Here is a 20892-nt window from a genome sequence, read left to right as displayed (position 1 = left end):
AAGGTAATCCAGGATGTACATTTCTTTTTCCTCAGTAGCAGAGGATACAGTCCAAATAGGCATATTTAAGGTTCTCTTTTGCAAGGTTCAATACATTGATAATGCACTTTGAATCCTCCGATGGAGAGAGAAAGGATAAGGATAGACTATCATCACTTCTCCACATGGGTTTAGTTTCAGGGAACAAGGAGATGGTGTGAAGCATGTACAACAATGATTCTGATTACAGCCTCGTCCAAAAATGCTGTTCTGTGGTTTGACCTCCCAATTCGAGTTTTGCTCTTGGAATCTGTTCAGGGTCCTCAAAGCTGAGGTTGATATAGAATCCATTTTCGCCATCACCTGAATAATCTGTTCTGTGTGTGGGAGGCCAGGTGGAGTCTTCTGCCAGCTTTTTTTGCCATTTCCTATATTGACTTTTAGAAGAGAATCCAAATTCCTTTTTGATCCACAGCCAGAGCCTTCGGTTTTGAAGGATGACATCCTGAGAAATCAGGAGGAGAAAACAATCAAACTATGATTCCACTTTCCCCTTCAGCCAGGTTGCTCACCGCTGCGCTCTGTTCCCCCAGGTCTTCCTCTGAGATGTGCTTAGTACCACCGCTTCTGTGGCAGCTTCTCCTTCCTGCTGTCCCCATGATGTCTAGCAGCCCCCCTGGTTCTTTCCCTTGAGGAGGAAGAGTGCTTGTGTTCACAGAAATCTGCCCAAAGCTCACAGTCTTTCATTTCTACAGATTTCCTAGTTAAATCCTGGCTGCTGATTCACTTAGAATTATTTTACTGCCATACTGAAATGATAACAAAATAATGTACTCAAAATCAAGGAGAGAAAAAAAAAAATCACTGCTACCTGCCACGTGCCACATAGGAGGTGCCACGCAATGGTTTGCTGAATGAATGGATGAACTCCAGAAATCAAATGTGTTTTGCTTTCCATTTGGGGGGGGGTGTTCTTTTTTTTCTTTATAACAGAAATGGTCAAATTTTGCATTCCACTTTTGGTTATGCTAGACTTCCTGTCGTGTACAATTTGTAGCTACGGTCTTCTTAATAATCACCTTTAATGATCAAATACCATTTTTTTCAAATTGCTGTATAACTATTTAAACAAACAGCATCTCTATTTTTGAACACATGAGTTGAATTTAAAATTTTACCACCAGAGATAATACTATAATGAATACCCTCATACATGTAAGTTTTATCTCTCCTTTTGGATTATTTAAAAATTTATATAGTCTCAAAAATGGAATTCCTTAAAGAGTATGAGAAATTTTACACTCATTGTATACAATTTTATATGTGTGTGTGTGTGTGTGTATTTTTAAAAATTTGGTTGATCCCTTTTCCCAAAAGACTTACATGAATCTTTTTTTTAACTGTCCCTTTAAAAAAAAATAGTGCCTGAGCCTTTCACTGAGTAAGTGAAGTCATTTAGTGACACTGAGTAGAAGAAAAATGCTATAGAGGAAGACTTTCAAGGGTAAGAATTGACTAGAATGAGCAATGGCTTCCTTTCTCTCTTAATTAAGGAAACCCTTCTGAAGATAGTTCTTCAGAAGGTAGGGATATTTCCTACCTTCGAAAGGTCTCATTGAATTTTAGAGCTGGTAGGTCACCTGGTCTCGTCTCTACTAGCTTATGAGAACACTAGAAAAGTACAATACAATGCCTTCATGGGAGGCAAATTAGAGTTAATTTGATGTTTTGCTTTCTATGCTACAGATCCAGAGAGCACTTCTATGCAGTCCTTAGAGAATTTTAAATCACTCTCCAAGTAATTTCCCCCAATGAGAACATGTGCAGTTTTTACAAACCCTTAATAACTATCACTTCTGGGGACAAAAGATGTTGCTCTAAAAAACAGGCATGTGTTGAAAATGAGACCCTTTATTTATTTCCCCAGAAAGAGAGTAAGAGACATATAGAAACCACTTTACCTCTACAAAGAAGGCCACACAGAATTGGGTGAGGACTACCACCAAAATTGAAACCCTCCATGATGTCAGGGTTGGGATGAGCTGTTAAAAAAGAAATACTACCGGTAAGCGCTGTGAATTGTGCAAGACTGTTGAATCTCAGATCTGTACCTCTGAGACAAATAATGCAATATATGTTAAGAAAAAAAAAAGAAGAAGAAGAAGGTAGCGGGAGGGGAAGAATGAAGCGGGGGAAATTGGAGGGATAGACGAACCATGAGAGACGATAGACTCTGAAAAACAAACTGAGGGTTCTAGAGGGGAGGGGGATGGGAGGATGGGTTAGCCTGGTGGTGGGTATTGAGGAGGGCACATTCTGCATGGAGCACTGGGTGTTGTGCACAAACAATGAATCATGGAACACTTCATCTAAAACTAATGATGTAATGTATGGGGATTAACATAAGAATAAAAAAAAATAGTACCTGGCTTATGGTAAGAATTTAAAACATTAAAAAAAAAAAAAGAAAGAAATACTACCTTTATGCTTTGCATGTCTTCCATTTTGAAAAGTATTAATTATCTTGTTTAATTTATATATTTGTAACACCTCTCTGAGCTTGGATGGTAGGCATTACTTTCTCCACTTCACAGATGAGGTCAGTACCTTGTCCAAGGATTCAAAGCCAATCAATAAATGGCAGAGCCAGAATTCAAATGAGAATTGACTGCCCCTGGGCCTTTGCTCCCTCTACTGAGGACAAGAGACATTCAGTAAATGTGCTCTGGGTCACAGACATGAGACAAAACACTTTGGAAACAGTGCGTCTCTCTTCAGTTTTATCTTTTCAAATATAGGGAAGAGAATACAAGATGAAGTCATTCATCTAATAATACTATTACTTCTAATCCTCCCAAAGTAAAATCTACTTGGAGTTCATTCTTTCAGTAAAACTGATGTATGAGTAAAACATAAAGGGGACAGAGGTTCAAGTTACTTTCGAAACTAGGTGAAAATTTTCTGAACAAATGGCCCCAACCCTAAATCTAATGGCTTGATGAAACTTGAACCTACCCAACCCACCTCCTTTTAAGGATTGAAGGGTATATACTGACCACCAAATACAATTAAGTAATAGGTGTAAACACTATAACTTCCCATGCTTCATCAATAGCAAGAGACTATTCACACAGTGCCAATCTGACCCAAAGTAAAGGATGGGGACTGAGCTGCCTTTAGGACTACCACAGACCCTTCACAGGGTCTAGATGCTCACCTGCAATTCTCATCCCTATGAGAATTATGGGGTATATGGGGTATTTCAAAGTAACACTTTGTTATTTTTTCCCCCAAGTAGAGACAGCCTTTCTTAGGGTTGTGAGACACAGCCTTGGTGCAGGGCTGTCTGGAGAAGGCTGTAAGGTGTGGTAGGGGGTCAGATCCTAGCGGAGAACTTGGCCCTTGCCTTCCCTGTGGTCCCTGCCCTCATCTGGGAGGTCTCTTCTCCATCTCTTGGCCTGGAAGGCACTTGTCACACTGCTTTGAAATCATCTGCTTGTGGGATGGTCTTCCCTCCTAGCCCCTGAACTACTTGAGATCTGTGCCCACATCTTACTCATCTTTGGAGTCCCAGTGCCAAGCATGGGCTAAAGCTTCATAATGTCTTATAAGTGACTAAATGATCTAGGTTTTCACCTCCTAACTGTGTCTCTGTCCACAGCCTCTCTGCTCTAGCATATAGCCTTCCTGCCATCATCTAATTAGTCTGTCCTTAAAATCCCTCCTGAAAAACCTGCTGGGATATCTTCAATGACTCCCTGTTGCTCTCAGAAGAGAGCTCAATCTTCCCTGGCCATCTTCATCCAGCGATGCCTTCCTCACATTCCACAGCATGTTGCCTCTGCCTTTGCCAGTCTCCCAGGTATTCTGTGAAACAAGTGTGGCTTTTGATTTTTATCTCTGCCACCACATTCTTTTGCATTTCCAAGACAAAAGAGATTCTTTCAGCCCACTGCTTGTGCTCAGGCTGTTCTCCTGGTTGGAAATAGCCCTACCTTCTACCTAGCAAAATCTAGCCTATCCTTTGGACACAAATCAAGTTGTGCCTCCTCCATGAAGCCTCCTGTGACAACCACAGGCCCTGTGAGAGCTCCTCTTTCCTGTGTTCTTCCCACTTCTCTCCATGTTACACCCTCTTCAAGCATGGGTGGTCTCACATAGCCATGTCATCATTTCTCTTGGGTGGAGCTCATCTTCACAACAAAACTATAGATTGCAAATCAAGAGCCAATCCTTCTCTTTGTTTTGTTTCTCCCACAATGCTGGTTCCAAGAATGGGTTCAATGACCTCTTCATAAATTTTATTTTAATCCACTGCGCCCTGGATTAAGTGATGTCCACTGAAATAAAACTCCCTGCAGTCGATGTTTGACAGACAGAACATGATTGGCCTGTAAGTCTACTTTTTCTTGCTCCTTACAACTACATTATAAAGGATTGCTACTATATGTTAAAATAATTAAACTTGAATAATTAGTTATTTTGTTAATACATTAATTTATTATATTAGTATAACATGGAAGGATATAATATCCACACATAGTATTTTAGGTGTGAAGAGGATAAATGTTCTCAACTGATAATATAGATCATCTGAAAACAATCAGAGGGTCGCATATGGGAGAGCCAGGTAAGTTATTTGCTGCTCTAGTAAATAGAAGAGCCCCACAATATTAAATGATCAGAGAGAATATGGTAATAACTAACTTGCAAATTATGGTGCAGATATGGTCCCATCATACATATGAGTCACTGCAGATGTGATAATGAATAGCTCTTACCTCCATTCCACGGTATATATCTTGAAAGTCAGAAAACAGAATGAAAACTGTGAGGCCCAAGGCAGACATCAGCAGAAATGAAAATATATCTGAAGAAACACCAAACATTATTTTTAGATGCTGAATGAATGTTTCATATAATTTGGCACACATTGAAGAATCAATGATTTCTGTTGGGCAAATACAGGATACATCCTCATATGTTTTGATATATCCTCATATGCTTTAAAATATGTTCTAATGCTTACAAGACAAAGGTGGTATCATAACATCTTTCTTTGAAAGGCGAGGTGCAGAAAATTGCCAACTACAGTAAACTCCAAAAAGGAGTCACATCAACTGAGAAGTCCAAGGGGACCAGGACACTCTGCAGGGACCAGCTTACATAAATGCTCACCAGAGAGGCCCTGATGCTTTATTACTGCCTAGCTAGTGAGTCGTGCACGAACAGAAAGTCGGTCCTCTTGGCACCACTTCATGCTTCGTTGTTGCCTAGAGAATAAGGTCCAGGGGTCTTCGACTGACATTCAAGGCCTTCCACAATTTCAGTCTGCCTTTCTGATCTGCTCTCTGATCGCTCTTCCTTATGTGTCTTAGGGAAGTTAAATCACATACCTGCCACCTCCATAGAGGTCTTTGTTGACAACATACCCTGTGTAGGTGATATTTTTCCTGTCTTGGCAAGTTCCAATTTTTCTTAAAAAGCCCCATTGAGATATCACTTGCTTTTTAAAGACTTCCCAGGCATCTCTTACAAAGTTTTATTTCATATGGCTATGTACCACTCTGCTTTGCAAGATCTTCCTCTATGTATCTACTTAAAAGTGACTTTGTATGTGCTTTTCTAGGACTCTGAATTGAAAGAATGAGAAACTCTCCTGTACATCTGCTGAGTTCTTTCTCTCCAACTGGCCCAAATGGCTTTGCTTTCGGGGATCTAAACTTTCCAGGATGCAATGGGCCAACACCACTGTTCTTATTCCTCCAACCCCACCCACACCTGTGTCCTCAGAGCTCTTAGGCACTTTGTAGATGGAGCCTTATAAATGCTTTTGATAAGATTAGCACCTTCAGGCCAAAACAATAGCATTTAATCTGTGTTGCCATGATATAAAGGATTCTTACAAGCCTTAAAGTTTATAAACAAACAAACAAACAAACTAGGTTTTCTCTTATATTCTATCTCATTTATTCCAGTGTTTATGGTCTGCCAGCCCCCAACTCTATATAGATCTCTACCAACCAGAAATCAGAAGTAACTGCCCCTCTTATCACTGGCCCTATTTTTTTTTAAGACATCAGAGTTCTGTTTTTGCCCTTGTGCACCAACATGTGCCCTCATACTCTTCCAAGCTTCACTTTAGATATACAACAAGATGCAACACCTCCCAGAAGAATACTCAGGCTTGCTTGGAAGGGGCGTGAGGCAGAGAGAAGAAAAGCAGGTGCCGCAGGATTGCTTATTTCCCAAAATAAAGTGATCTGAGCAGCTTGGTGATAAGAAAAGCCCAGGAGGTGGCTGTCTGGAGTTTTCATTTATTTCATTATCTCCATGTCCCAGGGACCCAGCTGCTGGGAAGAAGAGGATGCCCCCAAATGACAATGCTGATGAAGGCCCAGTCATCACAGCAACCGAGCTGAGTGCTGTGCATATCACATTGTCCTTAGATTGATGATCCGTAAAGTAGGCCAGGTGGGTGCACAAATGACCACTGTGGAAGCAAACTCTTAAGGCCCTCATTTAATTTAGCTTTGATTGGAAAACACAATGAAGAACTAGATGAATGTTGCCTCCCCTGATCAATTGCTATTGATGAGGAAACTTGAAAGCATGGGAGACTTTGCACAAGTAATTTGGAAAGACAAGTCAGAGCAAACCACTACACATTGTCTTCAGACAAGGAAGGGGATGGGATCGCAAATATTCATACCTATTTCCATAAAACTTAAATATGTATTTTTCTATATCTCATCATCATAAAGTTGATATCCTGTCCAAGGCTATTAAGAAAGGTACAAACTTGGGGGCGGAGCAAGATGGCAGAGGAGTAGGAGACCTGGATTTCATCTAGTCCCAGGAATTCAGCTGGATAGGGATCAAACCATTCTGAACACCTACAAACTCAACAGGAGATCAAAGAAAAGAATAGCAACAACTCTCTAAACAGAAAAGCAACCACTTTTTGGAAGGTAGGACGTGCGGAGAAGTGAATCCAAGGCGATATGCAGGAGGATAGATGGCGGGGGAAGGGGCCTCTGTCGGCTGCTTCTGGCAAGTGATAGAGCCTCGGAGCACAAAATCAGAACCTTTAGAAGTCCGCTCTGCTGAGGGATGTAGCTCCAGTGGCTAAGCAGGGAATGGAACACTCGCTGGGACAGTGTGGTCTCAGGACCCTTGGGGTCACAGAAAGACCGGGAGTGCCTGAGTGTGGCAGAGCTCCCAGGTATCAGAGTGGGGAAGCCGGCTGCAGAGACAGAGCTGAGGCGCGGGCTCTCAGCTTGGGGTTTCCATAAACTGTGATCTGCGGCAGTCGGGCCCCTGCTCCTCCAGCAGGGACCCAACAAGCAGCAGATCTGGGGAGACTCCCCTTCCTCCCCCCGGGAGGAGTAGCGCGGGAGTGCATTGCATGGATCTGCTGGGTTTGGAGACTCCACACGGGGTCGGGTGCCAGAGATAGAAACGCTCGGTCACAGGCCGGGTGAGCACAGAGTGCGGCCGGAGACTGGGGAGACGGGAGTGACTGAAGGCTTTTCTCTGGGGGCTCACTGAGGAGCAGGGCCCCAAGTTCTCGGGTCCTCCGGGGTGGAGATTGGGGGTCCGCCATTTTCACTCTCCGCCTGCAAAGCTCTATGGAAAGCTTGCAAGGAACGAAAGCTCCCGGGAGCAAACCCAAGCAGATGACTTAGCCCGGACAGGCAAGGGCGGGGCAATTCCACCTCCGGCAAAGACATTTGGGAACCATGGCAACAGGCCCCTCCCCCAGAAGATCAGCGAAAACAGCCAGCTGTCTTCTTTTTTTTGAATTTTTCTTTTTCCGTTTTTCAACCAACATCTTGTCAATCCCTTTTTTAAAAAACATTTTTATTTTTCATTTTTAGAGTCATATTCTTTTTTTTTTTTTTTTTAAATATTTATTTATTTTTAATGAGAGAGAGAGAGCACATGAGAGGGGGGAGGGTCAGAGGGAGAAGCAGACTCCCCGCCGAGCAGGAAGCCCGATGCGGGACTCGATCCCGGGACTCCAGGATCATGACCTGAGCCGAAGGCAGTCGCTTAACCAACTGAGCCACCCAGGCGCCCCTAGAGTCATATTCTATACCTACATAGTAGTTACCCTTATTTTTGGCATATATATATAAGTTGTTCTCTCCTTAAAATTTAGAGATACAGTTTCTTCTAACAGATCAAATATACCCTAAATCTCTAGTGTATGGCTTTGTTCTAGCCTCCTTCCTGATCACATTCTATCCCCTTTTTTTCTTTTTTTTTAAACCCTCTTCTTTCTTTTTTCAAACAACTTATCAATTCCTTTTATAAAATTTTTTATAATTTTCATCTTTACAGTCATATTCCATCCCTTCATTGTATCAACCCTTATTTTTGAACATATATAAGTTTTTCTTTCTTTGAAATTTTGGGAGGCACTTTCTTGTAACAGACCAAAATACACCCAAAATCTAGTGTGTGGCACTGATCTATGTACCAGCCTGATCATATTTGATCATATTCTGTTTTTATTTGTTTTGTTCTATTTTTGTTTGTTTATATCTTTTTCTTTTTTCTTTCTTTCCCTGTCTTTTCCCCCAGTTTCAGGTCTTTTCTGATTTGTTTAGGGTATATTTTCTGGGGACGTTGTTACCCTGTTAGCATTTTGTTCTCTCATTCATCTATTCTCCTCTGGACAAAATGACAAGATGGAAAAAATCACTTCAACAAAAAGAACAAGAGGCAGTACCGACTGCCAGGGACCTACTCAATATGGACATTAGTATGATGTCAGATCTAGAGTTCAGAATGATGATATTAAAGATACTAGCTGGGCTTGAAAAAAGCATGGAAGTTATTAGAGAAACCCTTCTTGGAGAAATAAAAGAACTAAAATCTAACCAAGTCGAAATCAAAAAGGCTATTAACAAGGTGCAATAAAAAATGGGGGTGCTAACTGCTAGGATAAATGTAGCAGAAGAGAGAATCAGTGGTATAGAAGACCAAATGATGGAAAATAAAGAAGCTGAGAAAAAGAGAGATAAACAACTACTGGATCACGAGGGCAGAATTCGAGAGATAAGCGATACCATAAGGCAAAACAAGATTAGAATAATTGAGATCCCAGAAGAAGAAGAAAGAGAGAGAGGGGCAGAAGGTATATTGGAGCAAATTATAGCAGAGAACTTCCCTAATTTGGGGAAGGAAACAGGCATTAAAATCCAGGAGGCACAGAGAACCCCTCTCAAAAGCAATAAAAAATAGGTCAACACCCCAACATCTAATAGTAAAACTTATGACAGAGACAAAGAGACAATCCTGAAAGCAGCTCAGGATAAGAGATCTGTAACCTACAATGGTAGAAACATTAGATTGGCAACAGACCTATCCACAGAGACCTGGCAGGCCAGAAAGGACTGGCAGGATATATTCAGAGCACTAAATGAGAAAAATATGCAGCCAAGAATACTATATCCAGCTAGGCTGTTATCAAAAATAGAAGGAGAGATAAAAAGCTTCCAGGACAAACAAAAACTAAAGGAATTTGCAAACACAAAACCAGCCCTACAAGAAATCTTGAAAGGAGTCCTCTAAGCAAAGAGAGAGCCTAAAAGCAACATAGACCAGAAAGGAACACAGACAATATACAGTAACAGTCACCTTACAAGCAATACAATGGCACTAAATTCCTACCTTTCAATAGTTACCCTGAATGTAAATGGGCTAAATGCCCCAATCAAAAGACACAGGCTATCAGACTGGATTAAAAAACAAGACCCATCGATATGCTGTCTGCAAGAGACTCATTTTAGACCCAAAGACACCCCCAGATTGAAAGTGAAGGGGTGGAAAACCATTTACCATGCTAATGGACATGAAAAGAAAGTTGGGGTGGCACTCCATATTCAGACAAATTAGATTTTAAACCAAAGACTATAATAACAGATGAAGAAGGACACTATATCCTACTTAAAGGGTCTATCCAACAAGAAGTTATAACAATTGTAAATATATCTGCCCCTAACATGGGAGCAGCCAATTATATAGGACAATTAATAACAAAATCAAAGAAACACATAGACAACAATACAATAATTGTGGGGGACTTTAACACCCCCTCACTGAAATGGACAGATCATCTAAGCAAAAGATCAACAAGGAAATAAAGACTTTAAATGACACAATGGAACAATGGACTTCACTGATATATTCAGAACATTCCATCCCAAAGCAACAGAATACACATTCTTCTCTAGTGCCCATGGAACATTCTCCAGAATAGATCATATCCTAGGTCACAAATCAGGTCTCAACCAGTACCAAAAGATTGGGATCATTCCCTGCATATTTTTAGACCACAATGCTTTGAAACTAGAACTCAATCACAAGAGGATAGTCAGAAAGAACTCAAATACCTGGAGGCTAAAGAGCATCCTACTAAAGAAAGAATGGGTCAACCAGAAAATTAAAGAAGAATTATAAAAAGTAATGGAAACAAATGAAAGTGAAAACACAACTGTTCCAAATCTTTGGGATGCAGCAAAGGCAATCCTAAGAGGAAAGTATATAGCAACACAAGCCTTTCTCAAGAAACAAGAAAGATCTCAAATACACAACCTAACCCTACACCTAAAGGAGCTGGAGAAAGAACAGCAAATAAAGCCTAAACCTAGCAGGAGAAGAGAAATAATAAAGATCAAGTCAGAGATCAATGAAATAGAAACCAAAAGAACAGTAGAACAGATCAATGAAACTAGGAGCTGGTTCTTTGAAAGAATTAACAAGATTGATAAACCCCTGGCCAGACTTATCAAAAGGAAAAGAGAAATTACCCAAATCAACAAAATCATGAATGAAAGAGGAGAGATCACAACCAACACCAAAGAAATACAAACAATTATAGGAACATATTATGAGCAACTATAGGCCAGTAAATTAGATAACCTGGAAGAAATGGATGCATTCCTAGAGATGAATCAACTACCAAAACTGAACCAGGAAGAAATAGAAAACCTGAACAGACCTATAACCACAAAGGAAATTGAAGCAGTCATCAAAAATCTCCCAACAAACAAAAGCCCAGGGCCAGATGGCTCCCCAGGGGAATTCTACCAAACATTTAAAGAAGAATTAATACCTATTCTTCTGAAACTGTTCCAAAAAATAGAAATGGAAGGAAAACTTCCAAACTCGTTTTATGAGGCCAGCATTACCTTGATCCCCAAACCAAAGTCCCCATCAAAAAGGAGAATTACAGACCAATATCCTTGGTGAACACAGATGCAAAAATTCTCACCAATATACTAGCCAATAGGATCCAACAGTACATTAAAAGGATTATTCACCACGACCAAGTGGGATTTATCCCAGGGCTGCAAGGGTGGTTCAACATCCGCAAATCAATCAATGTGATACAATACATTAATAAAAGAAAGAACAGAATCATATAATCCTCTCAATAGATGCAGAAAAAGCATTTGACAAAGTACAGCATCCTTTCTTGATCAAAACTCTTCAGAGTAAAGGCATAGGGGGTATGTACCTAAATATCATAAAAGCCATCTATGAAAAACCCACAGTGAATATCGTTCTCAATGGGGAAAAATGGAGAGCTTCCCCCTAAGGTCAGGAACACGGCAGGGATGTCCACTATCATCACTGCCTTCAACATAGTATTAGAAGTCCTAGCCACAGCAATCAGACAACCAAAAGAAATAAATGCATCCAAATTGGCAAAGAAAAAGTCAAATTCTCACTCTTTGCCGATGATATGATACTTTATGTGGAAAACCCAAAAGACTCCACCCTAAAACTGCTAGAACTCATACAGGAATTCAGTAAAGTGGCAGGATATAAAATCAATGCACAGAAATCAGTGGCATTCCTATACACCAACAACAAGACAGAAGAAAGAGAAATTAAGGAGTCGATCCCATTTACCATGGCACCCAAAACCATAAGATACCTAGGAATAAATCTAACCAAAGAGGCAAAGGATCTGTACTCAGAAAACTATAAAATACTCATGAAAGAAATTGAGGAAGACACAAAGAAATGGAAAAACATTCCATGCTCATGGATTGGAAGAACAAATACTCTGAAGATGTCAATGCTACCTAGAGCAATCTACACATTCAATGCAATCCCCATCAAAATACCATCCACTTTTTTCAAAGAAATGGAACGAATAATCCTAAAATTTGTATGGAACCAGAAAAGACCCCGCATAGCCAGAGGAATGTTGAAAAAGAAAAGCAAAGCTGACGGCATCACAATTCCGGACTTCCAGCTCTATTACAAAGCTGTCATCATCAAGACAGTATGGTCCTGGCACAAAAACAGACACATAGATCAATGGAACAGAATAGAGAGCCCAGAAATGGACCCTCAACTCTATGATCAACTAATCTTTGACAAAACAGGAAAGAATGTCCAATGGAAAAAAGACAGTCTCGGGGTGCCTGGGTGGCTCAGTTGGTTGAGCAACTGCCTTCAGCTCAGGTCATGATCCTGGAGTCCCGGGATCAAGTCCCGCATCGGGCTCCCTGCTCAGCAGGGAGTCTGCTTCTCCCTCTGAACCTCCCTCCTCTCATGCTCTCTATCTCATTCTCTCTCTCAAATAAATAAATAAATAAATCTTTAAAAAAAAAAAGTCTCTTCAACAAATTGTGTTGGGAAAATTGGATAGCCACATGCAGAAGAATGAAACTGGACTGTTTCCTTACAGCACACACAAAAATAGACTCAAAATGGTTGAAAGACCTCAATGTGAGACAGGAGTCCATCAAAATCCTAGAGGAGAACACAGGCAGCAACCTCTTCGACCTCAGCCGCAGCAACTTCTTCGTAGAAACATCGCCAAAGGCAAGGGAAGCAAGGCAAAAATGAACTACTGGGACTTCATCAAGATAAAAAGCTTTTGCATAGCAAAGGAAACAGTCAATAAAACCAAAAGACAACCAACAGAATGGGAGAAGGTATTTGCAAATGACATATCAGAGAAAGGGCTAGTATCCAAAATTTATACAGAACTTACCAAGCTCAACACCCAAAGTACAAATGATCCAATCAAGAAATGGGCCAAAGTCATGAACAGACATTTTTCCAAAGAAGACATCCAAATGTCCAACAGACACATGAAAAAATACTCAACATTGCTCGGCATCAGGGAAATCCAAATCAAAACGTCAACGAGATACCACCTCACACCAGTCAGAATGGCTAAAATTAACAAGTCAGGAAACGACAGATGTTGGCAGGGATGTGGAGAAAGGGGAACCCTCCTACTCTGTTGGTGGGAATGCAACCTGGTGAACCATTCTGGAAAACAGTATGGAGGTTCCTCAAAAAGTTGAAAATAGAGCTACCCTATGACCCAGCAATTGCACTACTGGGTATTTACCCCAAAAATACAAATGTAGGGGTCCAAAGGGGTATGTGCACCCCAATGTTAATAGCAGAAATGTCCACAATAGCCAAACTGTGGAAAGAGCCAAGATGTCCATCGACAAATGAATGGATAAAGAAGAAGTGGTATATATATATACAATGGAATATTATGCAGCCATCAAAAGAATGAGATCTTGCCATTTGCAATGACATGGATGGAACTGGAGGGTGTTATGCTGAGCGAAATAAGTCAATCAGAGAAAGACATGTATCATATTACCTCACTGATATGAGGAATTCTTAATCTCAGAAAACAAACTGAGGTTTGCTGGATTGGTGGGGGGTGGGAGGGATGGAGTGGCTGGGTGATAGACATTGGGGAGTGTATGTGCTATGGTGAGTGCTGTGAATTGTGCAAGACTTGAATCACAGATCTGTACCTCTGAAACAAATAATACAATATATGTTAAAAAAAAAAGAAGAAGAAGATAGCAAGAGGGGAAGAATGAAGGGGGGGATATCTGAGGGGGAGACGAGCCATGAGAGACGATGGACTCTGAAAAACAAACTGAGGGTTCTAGAGGGCAGGGGGGTGGGAGGATGGGTTAGCCTGGTGATGGATATTAAAGAGGGCACGTTCTGCATGGAGCACTGGGTGTTATACACAAACAATGAATCATGGAACAGTTCATCAAAAGCTAATGATGTAATGTATGGTGATTAACATAACAATAAAAAATTTTTAATAAAAGAAAGGTACAGACTTGTCTGTTGTATCAACATAAAATCGCTTGATAGTTTAATAGTAGTTCCAAGACTTTTGAGAGTATATGATTTATTATGAGATTATATTGTTAAACTATGTTTATAAAACTTTTTTATTTAAAATTATCAGTTATACTTGACATAGGACTTGAGTTCACCTACAAGCTCTTAGTCACTATGATGTAACTAATCCAGTTCTCGTTTAATTCAGTTTATGCAAAATGACTTTGTAGCTACTGTTCAAATTAAAGTACTAGCCAATGCAATGTATCATATCCTCCTTATAAAATATATTCGCTATTTAAAAAAAGGGGCTTTAAGTGATTAACCTTAAAACATAAAGTGAAATCTTGATTTGTTGTGACAAAAGCCAAGGACATTACTAAACACTGAATCAAAATTAAGAACTATCATAAGAAATTCAGGAAGAAGTTTATAGAAAATATAAAATTAAAGGAAGATATTAGCATGCTCTCAAAACCTTTGACAAAACAGCTATACAAAAAAAAAGGGGGGTGAAAACAGAATGTAAATAATTACTAAAACTAGTTTAATGTAGTAAATGTATGTTTCTAATTTAAAAAGAGGAATGAGGCTTACTTTTCTAATATCTACAACTTATTTAGAAAATTAGAGATTACAGGTTGTGCCATGGGATGGCATAACTGTCGTAAATATTCCAAAGCAGAAATTTTACAGGCTAGATTCTCTGATCATAACAATAAAAGTAGGAATTATTAACCAAATTTAAATGAAAAAATCCCTTCCAACACACAAATTTAAAACAAAATTCTAAATATCTTTTGGTCAAAAAGGAAATCAAGTCCATTTAATTTGTAAGCTATTGATAAGAAAAGTAGTAGGAGAATGAAAACAAAATCCCTTCCAACTTGAAAATGAAAAATCGCTATTCAGAAACTGTGGGTCAAAGAGGCAATTCAGTCATAATTAAAGACACATGAAAATGTAAAGAATGCAACCCAAACCATAATTATTGATCTTGAATGTTTCTCTAATTTCACAAGAGTAAAAGAAAATACATACATTATAAAGTCATTTCAAACATTATATTTTTTTTTTTCAGAGAAAGTAAGAAGGGGGAAAGAATGAGAAAAGCAAAAATTAACAAGTTAGAAAATAGAAGGCAGAACTATTAAAATTTTAAAGAAAACCAATAAAAATACATTTCTGCTAAGAATAAATGAAACATAAGACATATAGGATGAGGGATGCCTGGGTGGCTCAGTCAGTTAAGCATCTCCCTTTGGCTCAGGTCATGATCCCAGGGTCCTAGGATTGGGTCCCACATCAGGCTCCTTGCTGAGCAAGGAGCCTGCTTCTCCCTCTGCCTGCCTCTGTCTCTCTCTCTCTGATAAATAAATAAAATCTTAAAAAAAAAAAAGACATATAGGATGAGGAGATATTAAAAGTTAGACAAGGCATTAAAATTATAAAGAAATACCACTCAAAATCTGACACTAAGCCTCGATAATCTCAATGAAATAGAATTATCTGGGGAAAAAATGTTATTTTAAAAAACAGTTTAAAAAGAAGATAACTTAAATCAATCCTTTAAAAAAAATCTTTCAAAGGAAAGATTTAGAGCCAGATCAGTTCTTGCAAACTGCCAAGGAATAGGCTATTTCTATTTATAAATTATTTTTCCTGTGAAAGAAAAAGTCAAAGAGTTTTCAAGTCTAATACTCAAACCTAACAAAACACTACACAAAAAACATCAGACCAATCCAACATAAAATGCACACATTAAAAAACTATAAAATTCAATTTAGTGAGAGTATAATCCCACCACAAATAAGTAGGGTTTGCTCAAGAATATGAAGATAATTTAATAGTAAGCTTATTAATATAGCAGATTCTTGCAACGGGTCAAAAGGGAAAAAAGGCATAATCATCTCAGTAGGTGATGGGAAGGCATTTGATGAAATACAACTCCCATTCTTGATTTAAAACATACTCTTGATTTCATGGAAATAAAAAGGTATTTTCTTTACATGAGGTAGTCTACCTTGAACCAATATTCAAAATCATATTTACAGGTGAAAACTATTAGAAGTAGTTTTATTAAGGAGTAGAATTCTTTGCTACCACTGCTATTATTTAATATTATCCTGGAAATTCTGGACTGTACACTAAGACAGAAAATATAAATAAGCAATTTTGTCATTGGAAAAGAAAAAGAAACATTATTACCTGCAGATGATATTATCTTTCTAGAACACTCAAGAATCAAGGAGTAATAGCAAAGTCCAGAAAGAGTTCTGGATAGAAAATAAATGTAAACAATACTGTAACTTTTACAGGTATTAGTGATAAACAGTTAAAAAAATATATACTGGGTCACTACATTTGTATCTTTGGGGTAAATACCCAGTACTGCAATTGCTGGGTCATAGGGTAGCTCTATTTTCAACTTTTTGAGGAACCTCCATACTGTTTTCCAGAGTGGTTCACCAGCTTGCATTCCCACCAAGAGTGTAGGAACGTTCCCTTTCTCCACATCCTCACCAACATCTGTCATTTCCTGACTTGTTAATTTTAGCCATTCTGACTGGTGTGAGGTGGTGTCTCATTGAGGTTTTGATTTGTATTTCCCTGATGCTGAGTGATGTTGAGCACTTTTTTATATGTCTTTTGGCCATTTGGATGTCTTCTTTGCAGAAATGTCTCTTCATGATGTGGTATATATATACAATGGAATATTATGCAGCCATCAAAAGGAATGAGATCTTGCCATTTGCAACGACGTGGATGGAACTGGAGGGTATTATGTTGAGCAAAATAAGTCAAACAGAGAAAGACATGTATCATATGACCTCACTGATATGAGGAATTCTTAATCACAGGAAACAAACTGAGGGTTGCTGGAGTGGGGGGTGGGGTGGGAGGGATGGGGTGACTGGGTGATAGACACTGGGGAGGGTATGTGCTCTGGTAAGCGCTGTGAATTGTGCAAGACTGTTGAATCTCAGATCTGTACCTCTGAAACAAATAATGCAATATATGTTAAGAAAAAAAAAAAGAAGAAGAAGAAGAAGTAGGTAGCAGGAGGGGAAGAATGAAGGGGGGGAAATGGAGGGATAGACGAACCATGAGAGACGATGGACTCTGAAAAACAAACTAAGGGTTCTAGAGGGGAGGGGGGTGGGAGGATGGGTTAGCCTGGTGATGGGTATTGAGGAGGGCACGTTCTGCATGGAGCACTGGGTGTTATGCACAAACAATGAATCATGGAACACTACATCTAAAACTAATGATGTAATGTATGGGGATTAACATAAGAATAAAAAAAATGTCTCTTCATGTGCCTAGATGTCCATCAACAGATGAATGGATAAAGAAGATGTGGTATATATATACAATGGAATATTATGTAGCCATCAAAAAATGAAATCTTGCCATTTGCAATGACGTGGATGGAACTAGAAGGTATTATCCTAAGCAAAATAAGTCAATCAGAGAAAGACAATTATCATATGATCTCACTGACATGAGGAATTTGAGAAATAAGACAGAGGATCATAGGGGAAGGGAGGGAAAAATGAAACAAGATGAAACTGGAGGGGGAGACAAACCATAAGAGACTCTTAATCTCAGGAAACAAACTGAGGGTTGCTGGATTGGAGGGGGATGGGAGGGATGGGGTGGCTGGGTGATAGACACTGGGGAGGGTATGTGCTATGGTGAGCGCTGTGAATTGTGTAAGACTGATGAATCACAGATCTGTACCCCTGAAATAAATAATACATTATGGTAATTAAAAATATATATAATGGGAGAAAGTCACTCACAATATAAACAAAAATATTTAAAAAAACTAAATAAGTTTCTTAAATGTTCAGGATGTATAATGGAGAAAGTGATAAATATTTACTAAAAGATGTAAAAAAAAAAGCATGAACAAATAGAGAAGGATGGCATGTTTTTAAAATGAGAAGACTAAATTGTGTAAACAATTTTTTCCCAATGTATCAGAATTTGGAAAGGGATTTTTTTTTTAAAGCCTTACACTTTGTTCTAGAGTTTATCTGGAAGGATGAACAAGCAAAAAAAAATAAGAAATTTTTGAAAAATGAAGAGTAATGAAGATACACCAATCTTACTTATTAAAACTTACTATAAAACTATAGCTAAATGAATGAAACTGTAATTTTTAGAGTATAGTGGTAGATCAAGAAGAGACTGGTATATTAATGAGACAGAAAAGATAGTCTAGGAACTAATTAATTATATAAAAATTGGTTTGTAGGTATATAACATATATAAATATAATATAGTTGTGCCTGGGTGGCTCAGTTGGCTAAGTGCCAACTCTTGGTTTCAGCTCAGTTCATGATCTCAGGGTTGTGGGATCCAGCCCCTACAGGAGCTCTGCACTCAGCAGGGAGTCTGCTTGAAATTCTTTCACCTTCCCTCTCCCTCTCCCTCTGCTCCTCCTCCCCTCTCCACACTCTCTCCCTAAAATAAATAAATAAAAATAAAATATTTAAATATAATATAAAAAATCACATAATATAAATTATGTATATGATAAAGCTATAAATATACATGAATATGTAGGTATGCTAATGGTGGCATTATATTCAGTCAAGAAATAAATGATCAAAAGAAATATTAAGTAATAAAATCTGCTGGGAAAACTAGTGACTAGTTGGATAAAGTAGTTTGATCTCTACCTCAAACTCTATGCCAATATTAACATAAGATTTAAAAAAGAATGGATAAAAGATGTAAATAAGAAATTCAGAGAAGAGATGGCTAATCATATGAAAATATGTTAATCTTCACTGGTGACTAAAGAAATGTACAGAATGGTTAAAGTAACTTGCCCAATATTGTAAAGTTACTAAAGAGATCAAGTTGTATCTGAATTGATTAGAAGATCTTTTACATGGGCGCCTGGGTGGCTCAGTCAGTTAAGCGTCTGCCTTGGGCTCAGGTCATGTTCCCAGGGTCCTGGGATCGAGCCCCATATGGGACTCCCTGCTCAGCGGGGAGTCTGTTTCTCTCTCTCCCTCTTCCTCCATCCTCTCTCCCACTCGTGTGCTCCCTCCCACTTGTGGACTCTCTCCAAAATAAATAAGTTTAAAAAAAGAGAAGGTCTTACAAAGTACCTTGATATATATGTATGTGCTTAAAATCATTCTTGATGACTCACAATGGGATGGGACTCATGTGACCATTTAATAATGCATGTCTGCCAATGAGGAGGTTTCTGCCCAGGTTTCTACCACCTATGAAAATTTTCCTTCAATACTCAATTAAAAAAAAAAAAATTTGAAACAGAATTATATTTTTAATTACAAGATAAAGCTGAGAAAATAGAGAAAACTAAACAAAATAACGAAAAAGGTGGACAACTTAACAGGGAACTGAGAAGAATGAGATCAAGTCAAAACAGCATTAGACAACCAATAGAAATGTCAGTACTCAATTTTGGAGTTCAGCCATCCCTTCACCATTGACCTGCACCTCTGGAAGGGTGGGGAAATAGAAAGAAAATGTGAAAAGAAAAATTAAATTTCATATACTCACAGTTTGTGCAGATGGGTTTTCGAAATGGCTTTCCCTTAGAAAAGATAAATGCCACCGTGATGCAGTTGATGGTGGTGATGGGCCACAGTGTGGTACTCTCAAAACTTAAAATTGAACCAGGAATCTGAGTTGCACTTCCAGTCCCATTTCTCTCCAAACTCACATTCATTGAGAAATTCCTTTGGTTGTCCAGAAAGCACTTACTACAAGAGAATCACCAGAATTTATGGGATTTTTTATTCTATTTTTATCTAGGTGGTGGAAAAAAAAAAGTTTATAACTACCATGGGATCTCAGCTTTCAAATTGTTCCAGACAGTAACTACCAAGACATATTTTGTTCACTTCTTGCAATGACAAAGCAGAAATAAAATTTAAAACAAGTCAAAATTATTCTTTGTCTATGTATCATATGATCTCACTGATATGAGGAATTCTTAATCTCAGGAAACAAACTGAGGGTTGTTGGAGTGGTGGGGGGGTGGGAGGGATGGGGTAGCTGGGTGATAGACACTGGGGAGGTTATGTGCTATGGTGAGTGCTGTGAATTGTGTAAGACTGATGAATTGCAGACCTGTACCTCTGAAATAAATAATACATTATATGTTAAAAAAAAAAAAAAAAGAAGAAGATAGTAGGAAGGGTAAAATGAAGAGGGGGAAATCAGAGGGGGAGATGAACCATGAGAGACTATGGACTCCAAGAAACAAACTGAGGGTTCTAGAGGGGAGGGGGTGGGGGGATGGGTTAGCCTGGTGATGGGTATTAAAGAGGGCATGTACTGAAGGGAGCACTGGGTGTTATACACAAACAACGAATCATGGAACACTACATCAAAAAGTAATGATGTAATGTATGGTGATTAACATAACATAAAAAAATTTTAAAAAATAGAACAAAAATTATTCTTTGTCTCGCATTCCATTTAGAACAAGTGATCTGTCTTGAAAGGGCTTGGATGATAATTTTCTATGGAATTCCTTTCAGTTAAGAATGAATGAACCATGGGTAACCGTGTGTGTGTGTGTGTGTGTGTGTGTCTGTCTGCGTGCATGGTGGGGTGTGTTATGCACATGTGTGCCTGTATGCATTTGTGTGTGTGGGTGTGGGTGTGTGTGTGTTGTTTTCTCTTCTGTGGACTAAGGTAAGCCCTAACTTAGGCCCTGAGTTTGAATCTGCCCACTCTAATCCATTCTCTTCCTGAGGATCCAAACATGAC

At 38.9% G+C, this 20892-nt stretch overlaps 1 protein-coding gene across 1 annotated transcript in view; it reads right to left on the bottom strand.

The window, feature by feature from the left end:
- Nucleotides 1-39: 39 nt before the first annotated feature.
- ATP13A5 (ATPase 13A5) overlaps nt 40-20892 on the bottom strand; it is a 119980-nt gene continuing 99127 nt past the window's right edge. The window contains exons 27-30 of the mRNA XM_064589789.1: nt 19675-19877; nt 4761-4849; nt 1941-2021; nt 40-484 (exon numbers count right to left, since the gene is read on the bottom strand). Of these exons, the coding sequence (XP_064445859.1) occupies nt 224-484; nt 1941-2021; nt 4761-4849; nt 19675-19877 (634 nt within the window). The 3' untranslated portion in view covers nt 40-223. The remainder of the gene's footprint in view (nt 485-1940; nt 2022-4760; nt 4850-19674; nt 19878-20892) is intronic.

Source organism: Mirounga angustirostris, unplaced genomic scaffold, assembly GCF_029215605.1.
Source record: "Mirounga angustirostris isolate CCGP_5_RB_7025 unplaced genomic scaffold, mMirAng1.0.hap1 SCAF_1, whole genome shotgun sequence".
Lineage (NCBI taxonomy): Eukaryota > Metazoa > Chordata > Mammalia > Carnivora > Phocidae > Mirounga > Mirounga angustirostris.
Note: the sequence above shows the minus strand (reverse complement) of the source record. Positions and strands in the feature narration are given on the sequence as shown.